At 37.5% G+C, this 22,041-nt stretch overlaps 1 protein-coding gene and 1 long non-coding RNA gene across 2 annotated transcripts; both read left to right on the top strand.

The window, feature by feature from the left end:
* Positions 1-3,559: 3,559 nt before the first annotated feature.
* Positions 3,560-5,075, top strand: LOC149038084 (uncharacterized). Its single transcript, XR_016181045.1, has 2 exons — positions 3,560-3,935; positions 4,157-5,075. It is a non-coding gene; the product is annotated as an uncharacterized LOC149038084 (long non-coding RNA).
* A 9,056-nt stretch (positions 5,076-14,131) lies between these two features.
* On the top strand, positions 14,132-20,739 carry LOC113684429 (uncharacterized). Its single transcript, XM_089187145.1, has 13 exons — positions 14,132-14,545; positions 14,634-14,930; positions 15,225-15,321; positions 16,146-16,436; positions 16,648-16,721; positions 17,142-17,324; positions 17,460-17,633; positions 17,740-17,892; positions 18,178-18,258; positions 18,464-18,638; positions 18,790-18,850; positions 19,213-19,279; positions 19,643-20,739. The coding sequence occupies exons 1-13, from the start codon at positions 14,292-14,294 to the stop codon at positions 19,689-19,691; spliced, it is 1,956 nt and encodes a 651-aa protein (XP_089043271.1). The 5' UTR covers positions 14,132-14,291; the 3' UTR covers positions 19,692-20,739.
* The last annotated feature ends 1,302 nt before the right edge of the window (positions 20,740-22,041 follow it).

The raw sequence follows: 22,041 nt of genomic DNA on the forward strand, positions 1-22,041 counted from the left end.
ACCCCGAGAGCAACGACGCGAGGAACATTTTGAGTCGCTGTCGTTTAAAACTGCGTGATTTTCTACAAATTATATATCAAATGGTTCCAGATCCTTGAGACTTTGCTGCGAAAAGTGGCAGATTTACGAAATATTACTGATATTCTGGCAGAGGAACAGGATTTTAAGAATGAACTTTCTCGCAGCAGCTGCGTCGTTTTGACAGGATCGCGTCATGCTTCGTCACTCATTCAAAACAAACGCCAAAAAACCGAAGATGACTTAATCACTTTCGACGGTAAAGTGATACATGACGAGTTCACAGGAAACAAAGAACTGATCGACAGATTGGTGATAGTTTTCTTTACGGAGAGAACCAAGAATGATTGGGTCCCAATTGGGCCTTTTGCTAAAAAGCGACGACGACGAAACCGACGAAATTCCACGGTACTTGAGACATAATTGTATTGTTATGGTTTAAGAGAAGAAACTGTATAGGGGAGCAAAGTCCTCCTGCGTCGATCATTTTTTCTTAGGGGGGATGCTTTTTTTTCTTCGTTTATTTGTTAACCCAACAAATTGCATTTTTAAGCCAATTACTCCGATAGTTTAAAACATAGACGGTTTCTTCATTGCAGTCATGACAAAACATTTAACACCAGAGCGTTTTTCTTTTTTTTTGCTCTTAGTTCCCACTTTTGTGACCCGCCTTGAATAGGCAACCGTATTATTAAACATCTTTAGATTTTTTCACACCTCAGCGTGAACTAATAAATAAACATTAGTAAGACAAGAAAACTATGACCTTAACATTTGTTAAGGAATTTCGAGTATGCAAGTTGGACGTTAGGCAATTTTCTCCACTTCTCGGTTCAGAAGCTCTATATGTAAATGCAATAAACATTTTCTAAATTCTGTGGTCTCCTCGAAACAATGTTTAACTACGTATCATCGACAATATTCTAAGCTCTTTCTGCTAAATTTTTTTATTTATAATTTTATACCATTTACTCTTTTTAATCACTCGGTTGAGCCAAGGGTGTACCCATCAAACAACTGTTTTGTTTGAAGAAAACGTTATTAATTATCAATCAGTCTAACACACTGAAATGGTTGTTCAAGAGCAATCAAGTTAGAAGCACGTTTTTTTACAATTGTAGCTCTTGCTGTCCATCAAGAAGAAACCTTTATTATAAACTCCATCATTCTTGCGCTTAGCACAGGAAGTCATCTCCAAGCAATATTTTTTTCATGCGATATTCGAGATGTGTTAAGGTGGGACTCCCATTGGGAGGAACGATTCCATCCTCTACATGAAAAATTCGATTTTCATCAAAATTTGACGGGATCCAGTCATTCTCACTTCTCTCCGTGAAGAGAATGATGATCAGCTTGTTCTTAACGAGTTCTTGGTTTTCTGTCAATTCTTCATGTATGACTTTTCCGTCAAATGTGATGTAATCATCATCTTTTTCTTGCTGCTTGTTTTGAATGAGGGATAAAGCTTGGCGTGTCCCGATCAACACAACACATTCACAGGAGCGAAGAACTCTCCTGAAATCTCGTTCTTTCACCAAGATGCTTTTGATATTTCTCATATCTGTAATCTTTCGTAGCCTGCCTTGGAAATAATTCATCAGTCGCCTACCTTTGGTTCTGTCGCCTTCAGTATACAAAAACAATGAGCATTTCATTTCCAACTCGAATTAGTGCGTGGGGATACAACTGAATCAGAAATAAATCTGCTTTCGGGTATTCTGGTTTACTCTTTCAGATAGGAAACGAATACTGTCCTTGCGAAAGGAGAATTCGACAAAAGCAAAAGAACACTCTGAGCTATTGCATTTTATACGAAAAGCAAACATGTGAATCGCACGTGAAACAGAAATTGCTTTTTATGCGAAAAACATATCCTCATGAAGGTTTTTTCAGGAATTTCTATACGAATTCTATTTTCCTTTTGTGTTTGTTTGGACGTTAAATGTATCAGAGATCGTACTTTAGACGAAAAAGAATAGTTATTCTGCACGCCGGCTTAGGCTTGCGATTAATTGTTGGAGTTTGGCACCTTTCATAAAATATTCATTGGGGACTTCGGTAACCTACAAAACTAGCAAATAATTTGGCATTGTTCACAGCTAGCGACTTGAATATATATATTTTTTTTTTTTTGCTTTGTGGTGACTTGCGAATCGCATGCTTATACAAAAAGGGGAAGGTTAGGCGGAAAAATTCAATTTTTTTTCGATATCATCGTTATCTTGATTTACAATAATTCAAAACAATACCTCGCACCCAAAGTTTCGTGCCAATAACACTTACCGGCGCTTTACGTTCTGGTTTCCATGGGACTGTTAGTTTATCATTTAGAAAGCCGCTAAATTTCTGAGGATGAGTTGAGCTAATGCCTTAGTTATCAACTTCGTCCTAGCCTGTTCCAGGCATTCAGATTGTAAAACGGAGCCATTCATAGCAAACGGCGCAAAAGTAACGGAGGATTTAAAAAAAAGCGAGGTTTGGGTCGTTCATTACGCGATCGAACCCAAATCTCTTACGCTTTCACATTCCTATGCTACCGATGATGGCAAGTTTCTCGGGTCCGAGAATCAATGGTTGTCCCTGTCGACACGCCCTCTGATGACTGCGCAAGCCGATCCTTGATCTGCACACTCTGCCACTCCACTGAACATGGAAATCCTTGGGCAGGGGGGCTCAGGACGGCTGATGTCCTTCTTCTTCTACGTTTCTCCAAGGACTATTTACTATCGTGCTTCCTTTTACTAACTGAACGCCTGGAACAGGCTAACTTCGTCCCCACGGGTTCCTTGGTCAGGTAGTGGTCGCCCAAGGTTATTGTGATTGCTGAAAGACAGCTGATCGGCTGATAACGACCTTTTTCACTACCTCCATGATTTTTTTCCAGATGGTAGTAAATCAGAATTTCAAATTGACCGGATCCTGAGATTTCCATGTTTAGTTTCGCAATAGAGAAACAATACTACATTACCCCTCAGTATTTCATAAAATGGTAGGCCATTCAGTATAGTTCCACCCGAAATTTTAATTCCACTTTACCGCAAATGATCGAGCGGGTAGAAACTAACTGCTCTAATCCACGAGTAATCTTTGCAGTTTAGGCTCGTTACTTCATATCTGCTTCCAAAAGCAGCAAACTTGTCACATTTTCAGGTTCGCATAAAACTTACTTCTGCTTAGAATCAACTAAAGGCCAGACCTCCCAAGCAGTGCCATCTTCCACCATATTCGTCATAAAAGACGTGAGGTTATGAAAGGTTATTACATAAGAAAAGCACCAATCAGCGGTCGTTTTAATGCTTTGTTTGCTACTTTTTCCCCTCGACCCACCGCCATCTTGAAAACTGAATGAGGAAGCCCTGGGAACGAGGTTGGCACTCGCACGGTGCTGCCTACTTCACAACATGATCTCGAGACCGAAATTACGATTATCGTTATTTCTAAATTGGCACCAAATTTATGGATATAGTAATTTCGTGGCACTCTTTACCAATGCTCTTTACACGTATTAAATAAAGAGAAGGACTCGGTTCCACTGTCTTACAACATTCAAGATGGCGGAGGAAAGGGGTAAATGTGCGTTCAGTTGTGATCAGCATGATCTCGACACCAAAATAACGATTATCGTTATTTCTAAATTGGCCCTGAAATAACGAATATCATAATTTCATTGCATGTCTGAGACCTTCGGGCTCGAAGCTTGGGAACTAGTATTCAGGGAAAGATAAAATGGCGGCTTACGGCGGCGAAGGAAATCTCAGTAGTTTAATATTTTAGCTTGAAAAGGCTTGGGTGTTGTGATCTGGTTCTCAAGTAAAAAAAAATCACGGTCTGCAATGGCCCTACCACCTTTTGAACAACAAGAAAACATTGAAACGGTGGTAAAAAGCAGCAAGTTTCGAAGTCTAAACGAAAGATGGGTAAGCTAAGTTTCAGTCAAATATCATGACATTTGGGATGTAATTTCGATACCGAATAAATAGTTCTATATGGTTATGCATAGGATTCTGTTGTGTTCAGGTGAAGGCCATTTCAGCCATTCCTGCCACTTGTAAGTGGTAGGAAATAAAAGATATGTATAGTTGTTTCGTATTGAAGCCCTGTGAAATCACAAATTTGATTTATTTCTTCTTTGTTTTAGGTGGTCATTATCCATTACTTTTGGAAGTCGATACTGATGAGAAAGAAAAAATGTTTATGATTATTTCTTCTCTCGAAAATTTTACTATTTAGGTACCAAATAATCTTGATACTGAAGACCATTGCATCCTATTATGAAAAATGTACCCCTGATTGCTTTGTCAACATGTATGATGTAATATACCTTGTGATTTGTGGGATTTTCACATGTAAACTAGAAATACCTGTAGAGGGTAATGATGTACTTAATGCAAAGTGTTTTGGTACAAAGTCTGCTTTCTGTAATCTACCTGAAGGTGCTTTTTATATGCTAGTAACACTTGCACAGCCCAGTCAAAATGTTCTTTAGTAGTAGTCAAGCTGGCTGTTGTAATTATAGGCAGCAGAGGCCAAACCTCATCCTGAAAAGCAGTCTGAAAGGTGTGAAGTCAGTGGAAGATACTTCATCGTAGGTGGCCAAATTGCAGGCTGTCAGCCCATTTTGAGTGAGTAGTTAAACTCAAGATCGGCTATTTTAACTAATTTTATTGAGAGCCAAATCCTGCAAGGCTTATATTCTGTATTAATTTGAAGTGTTACTTGTATGTTTCTTATTTTGCAGTAAGTGGGCTTGTTGTGGCCATTTTTCTCTCAAACATTTTTTTCAGCTTAGTCAAAACGTTTTTTAGAAGTAGGCAAGCTGGCTATAGTAACAGAAGGTAGAGACCAAACCTTGTCCAGACTAGACGCCTAACAAATGTTCTGTGTGGAAAGCCAAATCCCTGGTTACCGGCACATTTTGACTAGGCTATTTGTTATTTAGCTACTCTTATTATTAAAGATTACTGCATTCCTTTTTAATAATTTGCTGCCAATTGTATGCTGTATATAGCTTATGATTTGTGTGATTTTCAAGAGTAAATTAGAAATACCTGAAGATGGTAATGATGTACTAGATAACGTACTTGATGCAAAGCAATTTTGGCACAAAGTGTATGCCTTGTCCTCAGGTGATTTTAACATGCTAATAAGATTTGTTATTCAAATAATATACATCAGCTGGAATGGGAATATTGAAAGAAAAATAATAATATTTAACCATAACAAGTTTTGGTTTTATGTCCAAATTAAGCACTTAGTTGAAGATCACTGCACTGATCAGGCCCCGAAGGCCAAAAAAGTGCTCTCTGCTATTCTTTCTGCCATTGATAATCGTCGAATCGTAATTTTACTGTTGTTAGACCTTTCCGCTGCCTTCGATACAGTCGATCATACCATCCTCCTCTCTCGTTTACGTGTACGGTTTGGGATAGCTGGGAAGCCTCTATTATGGTTGCAATCTTATTTATCGAATCGCACGCAATATGTCTCCGTTGATGGTGGTACTTCGACGAAACATGACCTTAAATGTGGAGTGCCACAAGGATCTGTCTTGGGACCCATCTTGTATTTGCTTTATACTTCACCGCTTTCAGATATCGTAAAGAAATTTAACCTGAGCTATCATTTTTATGCTGACGACTCACAGCTTTACTTGTCTTTCCAACCAACCGTACTGGGTGATAGGGATCTAGCGGTTTCTAGCATCGAGAGCTGTGTGGATGAAATCAGTCATTGGATGATGGTTAATCGTCTTAAATTAAATAAAGACAAAACTGAATTATTGGTAATTTCCGCTAAACATCTTCCAAGACCACTCCTTCACGAAATTTCAGTTGCTGGTGAGACTATCCCTTCCGTGCAAAAGGCGAGGAATATCGGCACTATGTTCGACAGCCATTTTTGCTTTAAGGATCATATTACTGACATTTGTAAATCTTCATTTTATCATTTGCGAAATATTAGCTATATCAGGAAATATCTTTCAGCGACCACTACTGAATTGCTGGTTCATATGTTTGTATCTTCGAAGCTGGATTACTGTAATTCCCTTTTGTATGGCCTACCAGCCTACGCTATAAAAAGGCTACAACACGTCCAGAATGCTGCGGCGCGCCTCGTTACACTTACAAAAAAGCATGATCACATTACGCCTGTTCTTTTCAATCTTCATTGGCTTCCCGTTAACCAACGTATTATTTTTAAGATTTTACTTATAACCTACAAGGCACTTAACAACCTGGCACCGTCGTACATTTGTGATCTGCTTACATCTTACACCCCATCGCGTCAACTACGCTCATCATTCAAGCACCTTCTGGTTTCTCCATCCTATAACTTGAAAACATATGGCGCAAGATCTTTCTCTGTAGCAGCACCATCATTATGGAATGCTTTGCCAAGTGAAATTAGAAATGCTCAGTCTGTGTCTGTTTTTAAACGTAGATTAAAAACTTTACTCTTTAGAAAAGCCTTTTATAATTAATATTAGCTGTCTTAAGTGTTTTTTTTTTTTTTTTTTTTTTTTTAGGCGCCGTTGAACAGTAGGATACTGGCGCGGTATAAATCTTTTATTATTATTATTATTATTATTACTATTATTTATAATTAATATTAGCTGTCTTAAGTGTTAATTTTCAAGTTTTTTTTTCTTGTAGGCGCCTTTGAACAGTAGGATACTGGCGCGGTATAAATCTTTTATTATTATTATTATTATTATTATTAGTTTAATTTTTGTCATTTCTATTGATTTATTTTATTTATCAATGTTTCTTTGAGTTATAATTCATTGACCTCTTTCAATAGTGCAGGTTCGCTCGTGTAACCTAATCCCACATGTATGTATGTACAATCTCAGTTGAAATTTTGAGTGGCAGGCAAGCTGGCAATAGTAATAGGCAGCAGAGGCCAATTCTTGTCCTGAATAGAAGTCTGACATGTGTGAAATTGGCAGCTATTTCATTGTAGGTGGCCAAATTGTTGGCTGCAGCACATTTTGACCTGGCTGATTGTGTGTGTGTTATGTATGTGTTCTTCTTTTTAGGTGTTAAACAGGTCAAAGTACCGAAAAAAACCTCTGTGATAACTTGGTAGTCTAAGATGTAAAAAATTTTTAATAATAAGGTAAAGCTTGATCATTCTTAAGAGTTTGCATCTGTTCTAAAAGTTTTGGGGAGAGTTAGGGGAGCATTATTTATACAAATGTATTTAAAAAGTAACAAAAAATAAAAAGAACTAGGGCAAAATCCCAATTTGCTTTAAAAGTTTATTTTATTAAGAGCATAATTCTGGATATAGCTTGGGATTTGTGTGATTTTCACAAATTGCTAGGTTGTTATGTAAACTTAATTTACAGGAACCTTGTTAGTTTTCAGCTTCAAGAACAAGTACATAATTGCAGGAAAAGCTTGAAGCTTGAAAAATTGACTGATGAAACTGGAACAGATGTCATGAGATTTGTACAATAGGTTGGCCTGGGAGGGACCAAGAATTAAAGAATTCATTGATTCTCTTACACCTTTTGTCTGCATAGTGTGCTTCTGTAAAGCTTAGTTATTGCTGTAGAAAACGTTTTTGGAGGGCCCTTGAGATCACTCACTTTTGAGCTAGTTGCCCCTAGGGAAGAGGATATCTGTACTTATTATCTCCCTTGGGGGGGGGGTGGGGTGAAGGGTTAAAGACTGATTCTTCTCCAGTAGCCACAAGTACCCCTGCATATGGAAATTTTGAACACTATTAAAGGGCTAGTACCCTCATTTCATACTTGAATTTCTAATTTAGTGTAAGTTATGACAAATAATGAATGTAAATTCATCTTGGTTGTACAGGTTATATCCAGCAGTCCTTAAAAAAAAATAAAAAGGTATTTTTCTGAATTAAAAAAAAAGTGTTCTTGCTTCAAAGTAAGTGCATGATATGTCATTCAATTAATGCTCTAGCAGAGTTTTTGTTTGAAATGCCAAAATCAACTTCATGAGTAAGGACAAAAAAAAAAGGCAAAAGGCAAATGTTCTTCTGTATCCTTTGTGTCAATTTGGGCTGAAAAACAGGTTTTTTTCCTTTTGCAAAAATTAGCTTATTTCACGACCAAAAACGATGCAAACAAGCTGAAACGTTATGTTTTCAGCAAAACAGCGATAGAATCTGCGAAAAAACAATGGAGACAAGCTAACACACAGTGTTCTCAGTAAAATTTGGGCAAACAAAACCTTAAAAACCAAAAAAAAAACAATTGCGCTGACTTACCCATTTTTTGACAAGATAACTGCCAAAACACTGAAAACTAGCTTGAAACTACATGTTTTTCACAAGATCGCGACGAAATCTGTCTAAAAACTCTAAAATACGGCAGAAATGTACGATTTTTGCAAAAATTTTCGCTAAAGTTGACAAAAACACTAAATTCGACTGAAAAACACGTTTGTTTTTTTTGCAAAAATAAGCTTATTTCAGTTTTAAAAACGCTGCAAAAAATGTTCTCAGCAAAATAGTTTAAGAGTCTGTGGGAAAACACAAAAACCAAGCTTAAACCAAGTGTAAATTGATAAAAAGGCCCGAATTGCGCATTTTGGCAGTTATTTTGGCAAAAAATGGTATATTTTGATATCAAGCAAACTTTCAAGTAGTTGTTAAAGTTTAGAGCCAAACACAATACCAAAAAAAAATTGGATGTTTTCAGAAAAAATTGTGACCCTCAGCCTAATCATAATCCCACCCTACCCAAGCCCTAACTCTAGCTGCGAGCTATCCTAACCCTAACCCTAACCCTAACCCCGGGTTAGGGTTAGGGCTCGGGTTAAGAACGGAACTTTTCACTCCAGTCAAAATGATGCAACTGGTTAACATGGTCCAACCAGCCAAAACAAGATAAAATGGTTTAAACGGTGAAAATATTTTAATTACGTGACATGGTCCAATCGGAAGAAACGATCTCACTTAGTAAAATGGAGCGACTGGTTAACATGATCCAACTTGATAAAATGATGCCAATATCTAAAATGGACAAACTGGTTTAAATAATCCAACCAGTTGAAATGGTCTAACTGGATAATGCATGTGTAACCAGTGAAATTGGTTCAAATAATTCAGGTAAGGATGGTAACATTAGTTAAAAAGATCCAGCATATTACAGTGGTTCAACTGGTAAAAATAATCATCCAACTACTAAAAGTTATTAAACCCCAATCAAAATTAATCCAACCGCTTCAAATAATCTAACTGGTCAAAATTCTTCAGGTGGTTATTTAAGTGAAAAAGGTGACAAAATCTTCTTAAAAATATTTTTGAAGAGGCTTACACCCTTACCCTAAACACTAACCCTGCCCCCAAACCCTAACCCCAAACCTTCACCCTAGCCCTAACCTCAACCGCAGACCCTCTAACCCTAACCCTAACCCCAACCTTCTCTATCTATCCTGTAAGTGTACCAGTCGGCCTATCGTTTGTTTTTCAGTAAACTTTCAAGTAGTTACTGAAATTTACAAACACAATACCAAAAACCCTGCAATTGAATGCTTGTAGAAAAATATTAACGCCAACCCTAAGCATAGCCTCATCCTAGCCTTAACCCTAATTCTAACACTAAACCCCGCTAACTCTAAGCATAATTTTACCCTAGCCCTAACCCTGATTGTAACACTAAACCCCTCTGACCCGAAGCAACCCAAACTCTAACCCTAACCAGGTAATGGGCTCCTGCCCTAACCCTATCCTCAACCCTGACTTAAACCCTTTACCATAGCTTAGGATTGGTTTGGGGTTTGGGTTAGGTTTAGGATAGCACAGAGTTAGAGTGAGCACAGGACGAAATAGCATGATTCCGTAATTCGGAAAAATGAAACTCTATGTTTCCACATCATTCACTTCTTCCTTGGACCTGTTATGTTTCCGTTATGATTCCTGAACGGAAATATGACGAAACGTTTCCGTTGCATTTCTGTCAACGGAATATTATCATCGCCTGTTTCCGTTACGTTTCCTTGTACGGATTCAAACTTTTACCGTCAAGTAAAACATATATTTATAAAGTGCTGTACAGTTCTTACACCACGTTACTATGAAGACGTGATCGTTCGAGGACAACAAAGGCAAATTGACGTGCATTAGGTGTGTACGTTCGTAGGAATCATAAGAAGTCCTAGAAGCTTCGATGTTTTACACTGAGCTATGTGCATGTTAATTTTGGAACTGTTTCGAAACCTTACAAAATTGAATCTTTTAAACTTACTCTATGCTTAGATTTTTAAGCAGCTGGATCATTTGAGCCAGTTTAGTCACTCAAACCAGCAATACAATACTAGGCTAACTGGATAGTTTTAGGGTTAGGGTTAGGATTTTCAAGTAGGCACACGCAGTTGTGTGGATATTGTGGTACATGGAGTTTAGTAGAGTGTAGATTTTAGCAGTATTTGCCAGTGTTGACATATTTATAAAATTATGGTTCCAAAGTGCGTGTCACTGTTGAGAACCCAAGAAAATCATGAGAAAGTCGCCGATGGATTAGCCATAAAAATAAGCCCAACTCTGAGTCAATGCCAAACCAGAAGAAAGTTGTGAAACTCGCGCCAATGTAAAAAAAACAAAAAAACAACTGAGGATCGAAGTATGGGTCGCTAACATCCTATGAAAATCATGGGAAAGTCGAGGAGATTGGTCATGGTACCAACCAATGCCACTTTCCCATGAAAATCAAGAAACCTGTGGTAACTAGCCAACATATGCTAGAATGACAATCTTTAATAAAATTCATATCTAATAAGGATGTGTGAAATGGCCAATATCGCTCTTGGCCGAGATACTGGTTTGCCGTCTTTTGGCAGTTATTTTGGCGAACATGGTTAAAATCAAATCTGTGTAAAAACAGTAAAATCAACGAGTTATTGAGGTTCGTCAACATAGGGAGGGTCCTCTTAGTCTAGAGAAAAACTTCTGCCCACGGCGTTAAATTAATAAATTGATATATCTGGGCGGCATATCAAACAGCAACACTAAACTTCTCCTTTCTCACAGCTTTTTCCCCTTTAACATCTTTGCTAATTCCATTTTTTGTAAAGTAAAAACTCGTTTTGGAGGCATAAAGGTCCCTAAAGCAACGTTTCAAGATTTTATGGCGATCTTGTGAAAAACATGTAGTTCCAGCTAGTTTAGAGGGTTTTGGCAGCTATTTACACAAAAAGTGGGTAAAATCAGCCCAAATTTTACTGAGAAGACTGCGTTTTAGCTGGAATAAGTGTTTTCACATGGATTGTATCCCTATTTTGTTAAAGACATCGTGCTTTTGAATGTAAAATAGGCTGATTTTTGCAAAAAAAAAAAAAAAAAAAGTGTTTTTCAGGTCGAATTGAGCGCTTTTGTCAACTTTTGCGTAAAATTTGGCAAAAACTCGTGCGTTCTGCCGGATTTTGGTGTTTTTAGATAGATTTCATTGCAATTTTACGAAATACATGTAGTTTCAGCTAGTTTGCAGCGTTTTGGGCTTGAGACCGGCAAGAGTGATGGTAGACACTCTTAGCAGAGATAATTGTGCTAGCAGATATTAAAATTTCACCTGTAAAGACAATAAATTAATTGAACACAAGAAAAAGGAAACTTGATAAAAAAATTAGAATAATGGCCGGGAGAAAAGAGGGCTGCACTAAAGATTATGTACTTGTGTTCTTGAAGCTGAAAATTAACAAGGTTCCTAACAATTTTTGAAAATCACACAAATCCCAAGCTATATCCAGGGTTTTCTCTTGATAAAATTAACTCTTAAAACAAATTGGGATTTTACCTTGGTCCTTTTTTTTTACTTTTTATGTACATTATTTATGTATAAATAGTGCTCCCCTGACCCTCCCCCAAATTTCCAGAACAAATGGAAACTCTTAAGAATGATCAAGCTTTACCTTATTATTTAAAATTTTTACATCTTGAATTATCAAGTTATCACAGAGGATTTCTTGGTACTTTAACCTGTTTAACACCCTAAAAGAAGTGCACATATATACTACACACAATCAGCCCAGTCAAAATGTGCCACAGCTGACAATTTGGCTGCCTGCCACAATATAGCTGCCGCTAACTTCACACTTTTCACACTTCCATTCAAGACAAGGTTCAGCCTCTGCTGCCTATTACTATCACCAGCTTGCCTTCCACTCAAAAACATTTCGACTGAGCTCATCCATACATACATACATAAGTGGGAGATTAGGTTACATGAGCGAACCTGCACTATTGAAAGAGATCAATGAATTACAATTCAAAGAAACATTGATAAATAAAATAAATCAATAGAAATGACAAAAATCAAACTAACAGCAGACAGTACTCTTTCAGCCTTCTGGACCTGAGCAGTGCAGTGATCTTCAACTAAGTGCTTAATTTGGACATAAAACCAGAACTTGGTATAGCTAAATATTATTATTTTTCTTTTAATATTCCCACTCCAGCTGATGTGTATTATTTGAATTACAAGTCTTATTAGCATGCAAAATCACCTACGGACAAGGCACACACTTTGGACATAAAACCAGAACTTGGTATAGCTAAATATTATTATTTTTCTTTTAATATTCCCACTCCAGCTGATGTGTATTATTTGAATTACAAGTCTCATTAGCATGCAAAATCACCTACGGACAAGGCACACACTTTGCACCAAAATAGCTTTGCATCAAGTACATTATCTAGTACATCATTACCATCTTCAGGTATTTCTAATTTACTTGTGAAAATCACACAAATCATAAGCTATATACAGCATACAATCAGCAGCAAATTATTAGAAAGGAATGCAGTAAATTTTAATAAGAATATTACTAAGTAGTTAAATAACAAATAGCCCAGTAAAATTGTGCCCGTTGCTGGGAATTTGGTTCTCAATAAAATTAGCTAAAATAGCCAATCTTGAGTTTTACTGCTCACTCAAAATGGGCTGGCAGCTTACAATTTGGCCGCCTACAATGAAGTACCTTCCGCTAACTTCATATTTTTCAGACTGCTTTTCAGGAAGAGGTTTGGCCAGCTTTTCTACTACTCAAAAACATTTTGACTGGGCTGTGCAAGTCTTACTAGCATATAAAAAGCACCTTCAGGTAGATTACAGCAAAGCAGACTTTGTACCAAATGCTCTGCATTAAGTACATCATTAACTTCTTCAAGTATTTCTAGTTTACTTGTGAAAATCCCACAAATCACAAGGTATATTACATTATACATTCCAGTTGACAAAGCAATCAAGGGTAATTTTTTCATAATGGTGCAATGATCTTCAGTATCAAGATTATTTGGTACCTAAATAGTAAAATGTTCGAGAGAAGAAATAATCATAAACATTTTTTCTTTCTCATCAGCATCGACTTCCAAAAGTAATGGATAATGACCACTTAAAACAAAGAAGAAATAAATCAAATTTGTGATTTCACAGGGCTTCAATACGAAACAACTATACATATCTTTTATTTCCTACCACTTACAAGTGGCAGGAATGGCTGAAATGGCCTTCACCTGAACACAACAGAATCCTATGCGTGTGTAACCATGTAGAACTATTTATTCGGTATCGAAATTACATCCCAAATGTCATGATATTTGACTGAAACTTAGCTTACCCATCTTTCGTTTAGACTTCGAAACTTGCTGCTTTTTACCACCGTTTCAATGTTTTCTTGTTGTTCAAAAGGTGGTAGGGCCATTGCAGACCGTGATTTTTTTTTACTTGAGAACCAGATCACAACACCCAAGCCTTTTCACGCTAAATATTAAACTACTGAGATTTCCTTCGCCGCCGTAAGCCGCCATTTTATCTTTCCCTGAATACTAGTTCCCAAGCTTCGAGCCCGAAGGTCTCAGACATGCACTGAAATTATGATATTCGTCATTTCAGGGCCAATTTAGAAATAACGGTAATCGTTATCTTGGTGTCGAGATCATGCTGATCACAACTGAACGCACATTTACCCCTTTCCTCCGCCATCTTGAATGTTGTAAGACAGTGGAACCGAGTCCTTCTCTTTATTTAACACGGTAAAGAGCATTGGTAAAGAGTGCCACGAAATTACTATATCCATAAATTTGGTGCCAATTTAGAAATAACGATAATCGTAATTTCGGTCTCGAGATCATGTTGTGAAAACGACAGCGAAAGAGGAGATCAGAATGAAATTGATCGCTGTTGTGACCACCAGCAAGACGATTTAATACGAGATCAATTTGACGAGGAGTTCTGGATTAAGGTGAAAGACCCGAAATATGTGTTAAAATGCAAGTTTCTGGATTTATTTTGCAATTCTCTGATGAAAAATTTAAGCCATATAAAAACATTTCAATCGACTAAGCTTTTTTCCTCTGTTAAGGTCCATGAGAAGCAAAACAAAGGACTGTCATGGAACAGAGCTATGGACGAAGTTCATGTGGAAAGATTGATTCAGAAATACAAGGATGGTGGGAAATTGGATGGCGAGGATCCAGCTCTTTTAATGTTAAAACAGTGGCGAGGATCTGAAAAATACAAAGATGATTCCGACAAACTTCGTGCACTTGAACAACAGGTGGGCACACAAGGCTTTGACATGTAGGAATTAACTTATAAATCTAATACTAATTATGGAAATATTATCTCTGACATTTTTTTTGTGGATAAATCGGATTTTGGAGATTCTATTAGAAAGTGAAATAAACACAGGGAACAGATACGAGTCGTTCCGAGACGAAGATGACGAAACAAATAAAACACTAATGCACTATGCAGCAGAGCATGGCTTTTTGCATGTCACCAAAACGCTTGTCAGGAAATGTCCAGAGTTACTTGTTGTGAAGACAGAAGAACAACTCAAACCTGTCGAAAAGAGAGCCATGTTACCTGTGGAATTAGCAATAGTAACAGAGAATGATGATGTGGCTGCATTTTTGGTTAGAGTTATGTGGCATGAGAGGTAGAAACATGCTTGGAATTTGAATAAACAAAAGTTTTTCATATTATGGTCTTGAAGACATAAATGTCTCTTTTGAGTTTCTAAAAGCTCAAGATTTATCCTTTAACCCATTTAAGTCTCAGGAGTAAAAGAAATTATCACCAATTAAGGAGCTGTTGATTGTAATATAAATTCTCCTTGTCAACATCTTATGATATGTATAGAGAACAGTATAAACAGTATAGAGAATATGCATGATTGGAATATTGCATTTTAAACTTTTGAAATAATAATTTATTTCTTTGTCACTTTTAGAGTTCAAGGCTTATTTTCATGGACACAAGATGACATAACCGATCCTCAACCCTCCTCTTTCAATTTCAAGGCAATTATCGAGAATCCTAAAACGAGGGTAAGATTGTGATGTTAACAAAATTTGAAATAGCTCACAGGCTTTGTATACAGACTACCATTTTGTGTGTGTGAATAACTTGATGGCTTTAAAGTTACAAGAGGATTTTTGCACTCAATAGGGGCGAGTTGGGAGTATCTATTGTATTAAAATAGAAGTGAAACAGGCATGAAACTATCTCATTTATGTTATTACAGAAAAAGTGGAGTGGGGGGGGGGAGAAGGGAAGAGGGAAGAGGAGGGTACCGTCTGGAGTCCCAAGTTATTTTTGGGAAGCCAGTAATACATATTGTGTAAGTAAATTTTTGATTTGTTAATTTCTCTACCAAGCCCTTCAGATATGGAGTCAGACTGTGGTTGAGAAGTACTGTAGATCCAGTTAAATGCAATTTAACTGAGCTAACAACAAAGGGCATCAGCATTCTTTAGTAGTGAGCAATTTTTTGTACATGCACATGCACTGGAATTCCACATGCTCTTCGTTTGAGGCATTCTTGCGTGCACTTTGAGTGTCTTTGCAGCATTGTGAGGTAGTTTTTCCCACCCCATCCCTCCCTCTTTCCACTGTTTATTCAGTGTGACTGGTACCTGTTTCCCTTTCTTGTGTAGGGGCTCATGGCTGGGTTGCCAGGATTTGCCAGCAATGGGAGAAGTCTCCATCTAGGAGCTGGCTGCCAATATAGAGGAAGCTCCTGGATGTTTCAGGCACCCAACCTCCACCTAGCAATGCAGTTGTTAATTTTGTATTATCCAACATGAATTTAGAGTGGAGCAGGACTTAGATACTATTGATGGACCATAACTGTGATTTGTGTTGTTTCCAGAAAACAGTAGTGGCTGTCTTAGACCAGATGGTGGATCCTCATTGGCCATATCTTCCAAAACGTCAAGAAAACTATGAAACTGAAGAAGAGAGGGAGGCAATTGAGGGAGTCTGGAATACCATATCTGATGATCCATTAAACTATCATTTTTATTATCATATTTTGGATGGAGCTGAGGGAGGACGGCCCCCAAAGATTATGGCCTCAGATGGACACAAGGAGATGGAAAACAAATATTTTAGCTTGAATGACAAGTCTTGTTTACATGCCATTGCAAAGAGCAACAACAAAGTAAGATTCAGACCTAAAGATGATCAAGCTTTTAAGAAATTCATTGGTGAAATATGTAATATTGTCAAGATCTGGTATTAAAAAGGTATCTTGAAAGAATAGACACATTTTATTTATGACTAATAATTATTACTGCAGGAGTTTGATTTTTATATCACTCTCATCCTAAGGTTTGGCCAAAATTAAATCAGTTCTTGATGTCCATTTTTAGGAAGCTTTGCAACATCCTGTTGTCAGAATGTTGATTAAAACAAAATGGAAAAGTTATGGACACTTGTTCCTCAGGTAAAGTTATATTTGCAGGCTCCGTACTGTTAATTTTAGAGATAGCTGTATCATATTTATCAATTAAGGCATGTAAGTGTTGAATTAGGTATTGATGAATTCTTAAGTGTATCTAGGTGCAGAGCCAAATTTCATTGAGTTTATTTTTGCCACTACGCACATGATTGAGAGCCAGTGAAAAAACTTCTATGCAGAGTGATTCAGTCTTAATTAATATAGTATCCCCTGGAATACTAGCTGTGAATGCATAATACTGTCCAAATTTCAAAGCCTTTGATTTCTCAAAGATTTATTAAAAAAAAAATAATACAGGTTACCAAGAACTTTAAGTTTTATATCTTCATTTGAAGTTCTAATATTGTGCCCTTTCTCCATTGTACTTTTGCAGAGGTAATTATAATTACTATTTCTTTTCTTTAGCCTCCAAGTGGCATTGTTTTGCATCTTTTTGCTGTGTATGTCATATTCTCTGCTGCATGCCTCTACCAAAGTGGACCCCACCCATTACAGCGGTGCACTGGACTCACTGCGTGGATTTTGTGAGGTTGTCACTCTACTTATGGTCGTGTTTTACATCTGTGAGGAAGTCAATCAGATGAGAATGTAAAAGTAATTATATATGGTGATCAAGGATCGCTGGAAATTTCATCAAGACCTTCCATTTGACCCCATATCGCAATTTAAATGACTCCACATTTGAAGAGGCGCATGGTTGTGAAATTATTTGATTTCTTGCAGAGAGGGGCGTTGTTATTTCACAGCGTGGATGACCTTGTTTGACTGGTTAGGCCTACTGTTGATATTGGTTATAGTACCGTTACGATACATGGATCATAAAGCACAGTGGATGGTGACATCTTTAGCCTTCTTGTTCAACTTCCTGAGGATATTTAAATTTTCATGTGTTTCAAGGTAACCTACAACTCCCAATTAATTACTTGAGTTCGGAAAGAGCACTGATGAATTAAAAATCATCCCTTCGTCAATCTAACCTAACGTTACATTAAATCTTTCTTAGGACTACAGGATTATACACACAAACCTTGGCCAAGATCATTTTACATGATGTAACAAGATCCATGGCAGTTTTTATTGTAATCTTTTTCTCCTTCTGTGGTGCTTTGACTTTATCCCTCTGTTACTCCGGATCCAGTGAAAACCAAGAACTTCGGTACATCTCTTTTTACTCAATCTCCTTAACAAAGTTATAAGGTTGTTTTAAAAAACAACTCGGGGTATCGTTTGTTACAAGTCAATAAAATATTCGATAATTTCCATTGTAAATTGATTAATTTGATCTGCTCTTTACCGGCTAGATTTTGTATTTATTCAAACTATTCTCATCTTTTCTGGCAAAAGCAATTTACTGATTTTGGGAATTTAGATGTTGAATATAGCGCGTGAGAAGTCCAAAAAAACCCAACATACTAATTTTAATTTTTGATTTTGCCTTTAGTGGTTTTGGAGACGTCTTGATGAGCGGGTTTCGAGCGCTGTCCGAGCAGTATCCAATGGCGCAAAATTACTCACCTTTCAAGTACGTTTCACTAGTCTTTGAAGTTATTGCTGAGCTTCTCTTTGCGCGTAACGGCTGTTACGATTTGAGTTTTAAAAGCTAGCTCAGGGAAGATAAGTTCACAAGTCATATCATGTCTGTAATAAGGGAGCGGTGGTGTTTAGTAAGTCACACATATTTTCCTTCAGTAGATAAGCTTAGCTTTGTGAATCTTTCTTTCCTACAGCTGGCTGTCAGTTCTTCTAATGATGGCGTATATGGGAACAGTGACTGTGATTCTGCTCAACATTCTTGTTGCTCAGATGAGTACGACCTACACACAGGCTAAGAAAGTCGCTCGTCTGGAATATGATGTGGATCGTATTTTACAGCTCACTCGCATAGAGAGATTTCCTTTTCTGGTGAGTATCACTTGGTAATTAGGATAAAGCCGTTAACATATTGACGCTAGGTGTGATTGCGCGAATGTGCTGCCCGCCTCGTGCAAGTGTGAATGAGGGAGTAGAAGGTGAAGGTCATTGATTTATTATGCAACAACCTTTCTCTCTGCAGAATTTACGCGTGAAGTTTTACAAGGAAGGAGACTGGATTAGTGAGATGAAACTTGCAAAAGGTCGGTAATGAAATAAATGAGACTACTTATTAAGACATACCATCAGTCACAGGATTTTGTTGGCTGAAAGCTGGAATGGCTATTGGTCAGAAGGACAAATTTGGCGTGGCTACTGAAAGGAGTAGTGTGGAAACGAAAAGAAGGGCTGTTCACTTTGCTAGCCTTTGTTTTAACTAGCAAGAGCTCTGTAGCTGTCTGAGCGAACAGTTTCAAATAATAATCATTTTCCATTTCAATTCCTCGTTGGTGGGTGAGAGGGAGTCTTGTGAAGAGTAAGTAAAAGCGAAACATCTTACTTTCCGATGCTATAATGCGTAGAAATTTCATTGTGTTCTCAGATGTGATATTGGTTTCGTTCACAGAGCTTCTGGAATTCAGTGAAGATCGCAGTCCTTGGGAGTCAGTTGAAGAGAAACTTAATGATATCAGGTACGAATAATTCCTTCAGTTCCTACCTTTCCTGACCATCAGCTTCTTCATTAACCTAGCAATCATACTTTGAGCGTTTTGTATCAAGTGTTGTAAAACCAAAACTAAATTAATAAAGGGGGTACATTGCTAAGAAACTGTGGAGCTGTGTCCGAAGCGTGGGAAAACAATTGTGATCAAGTCTAAATATGATTGATTGAGAGAATGGAGCGAGTTTTCAAAACCAATCAGAGAGCAAAGTGAAACAAAATTGACTGGTTGGATTTCCCATGGCTCGTAATTAAACTTTCTTACCCAACCCGCGCTTTCACATTTTTGTGTATCAGCGGTTTTCTTTAATTTATTGTGAGTTTCTCATTTTAGGGATCTGATGAGAAAGATGGTTAAACAGATGAGGCCTGGACGCGAATAAACGGGTGTCTGTTGCTTGACGGCGATAGGAGGAATGTATCGCTTCCGTGGTATTTTTTATTTTTGTGAGTTTCTCTCTCCAGGGACGTTATGAGAAAAATGGTCAAACAGATGAGGCCAGGACGAGAATAAACGGATTTGTTGGTGTTCTTGACGACTCAACGAGGGATATATTACTTCCGCTTTCTTTGGAATTTGTATTCACTTGTAGTTTGTACGCCACTAACGAGAAAAGAAAGAAGTTCAGGCCGAATTTCTTATCAGGCAACAAAGAAAGCGGTTGTGGCGACAAACAGTTAGAGAAAACTACTGTAAAGACCACTCTGACACAGTTGTGGCGATGAAAGGAGATAAAAACTAAATGGGTATCACGTAGTGAATGGTAAATATGAACAAGATAAGCACCACCAGGCCTTTCGTCATGTTCATGTTCATTTGCCCATCTGAAAGGCGAGGTTGTTGTCAAGACATTTTACTTAGTCAGCTCATCATTGCAAATAATTCAATGGCAAAGTCCATTTGCACTTATAGGCCACTCGTGTTCTATGTCAATGAATACCTTACACCATGTAATGTTGTTACAAATGTTTTAAAGATTTCCGTGTATGCCCATACTAGTAAAATATTTCGCCATTTTTTCTTTATCAAGAAACTGTATCCACAGTGAGGTATGGGGCCGTACACAAATCTTTGTTAAATGTTTTTCCTTATTCAATCACCACTTATCCATTGCGCAGATTTTTAGATTTGAAATTGGTATACTTTATTTGGGAAACGTTTACGTGGAACGAATAGTGAACGAATGCCACAGCATATGATGTCATACTTAGGTGACTTTTATTAACTCCTGTTAATGGCATGTGTTATGCTTATATCTTCTGTCAAGTTAAAGTCCTATCTGTAAACAATTTCTAATTGTGCAGTAGATTATTAGCATTTTGAAATGAATCCTTACATGCCTAGAAAAAGTAATTAGTTATCCACTGTATAGCCATTAACATTTTCGACGCACTTCAATTTTTTTTATTATTTTTTATTTCATCCACTGTCTTTCATTCGGCTTGAACTGATTTCCATATCACACACCCAAGTCATTACGTATATAGTTAACTGATTAGTAGGTGAGGGAAAGGTTACATGAGTAGATAATTATTTAAGCAGTGTTTTAGTGCTAACTTTTACATCACATATCTATTGAAGGCTGTCCTAAAGTCCGCCTTATGGAATATTCGAGCTGGTATAACATTGGACCTGCCTGGATTTTTTCGCCTTTCAGTTGAAATATTCTCTTTTCATCAAAACCGTCGGGGATCCAATCACTTTCCCTCCTTTCCGTCGGGTATACGATAATCAGTTTATCCACAAGTTCTTTGTTTCCTGTGAACGCGTCGTGTATAACTTTGCCGTCAAACGTGAGGAAGCCATCCTCAGTTTCTTGCTTCTTGTCTTTGATAAGGGAAGAAGCCTGGCTTGTTGCAAACAGTACGACGCAGTCACTGCTGCGAAGTGCCCAGGAGAGTTTCTGTTTCTCTGCTAAAACTCCGGTGATACTCCTTAAGTCCGCTATATTTCTTAATCTTCCCTCGAAATAATCTTCGAGTCTTTCAGCCAATTCACAGTCGTATCCAGTGTAAAGGAGCATAACGTACTTCATTTTCGTTTGCAGTTTGTGCACGACGGTGAAAATGACTTGATAGCAGTTGTGCGGAGTTTGTTAGCACTCGAGAGTTTAAATCCTAGCGACACGATCGAAGGAAGCTGAATATTTCATGTAATAGGTGCAGATGGGCGTTTCTTACACCGAGAACAATGGGTGCCGAAAAGACACATTTACATAACATCAAGGTGTAGCCAATGTATAAGTAACATTGATGAACGAGGAATGTAATCAAAAGGTTTGATGAAGTATGTGAGTTGCCATTTATTTTGATCCTGCTGGGTTTTCAAACTCATAAAAACTGATAAGCACTGCACGTAAACTCCTGCACTAATAGTGTTCTTATTATTCCATGGTGTTTAAAATTTCCCAAAACAAAAAGCAGGCACTTTCTGTAGCTGTAAACTTTCCTATGAATAATGCTATTTTCCGTCTAATTAGCACCTTGTGTCGTAACGTACCCAACTTAGAGTTTTAGGATTGTTTTCCTTGTGATAATAGGTAGGAGTCATAAAAGGTGTTTGATGCCAGATTGCCTGGCGATCGAGGAACTACGAAACTGTTTCACTCTTTTTCGTTTACCGCAAACTTTCATATAAGGAGCAGATTAGTGCAGATTTTTTATTTCCCTTATTACTGTGAAACCGTTTGGTTCCTAAAGTTAAACATCCGTTTGGTTAGGGAAAATTTATGT

The sequence above is a fragment of the Pocillopora damicornis genome, chromosome 11 (genome assembly GCF_964200805.1).
Source record: "Pocillopora damicornis chromosome 11, jaPocDami1.2, whole genome shotgun sequence".
In the NCBI taxonomy this organism is placed as follows: Eukaryota; Metazoa; Cnidaria; class Anthozoa; order Scleractinia; family Pocilloporidae; genus Pocillopora; species Pocillopora damicornis.

Coding starts and splice junctions, on each gene's coding strand:
- LOC113684429 (XM_089187145.1), top strand. CDS start 14,292: ATGAAAAATTTAAGCCATATAAAAACATTTCAATCGACTAAGCTTTTT. Junction 15,322..16,145: donor TCGAGAATCCTAAAACGAGG/GTAAGATTGTGA, acceptor TGTTGTTTCCAG/AAAACAGTAGTGGCTGTCTT. Junction 17,893..18,177: donor AGTGAAAACCAAGAACTTCG/GTACATCTCTTT, acceptor TTTTGCCTTTAG/TGGTTTTGGAGACGTCTTGA.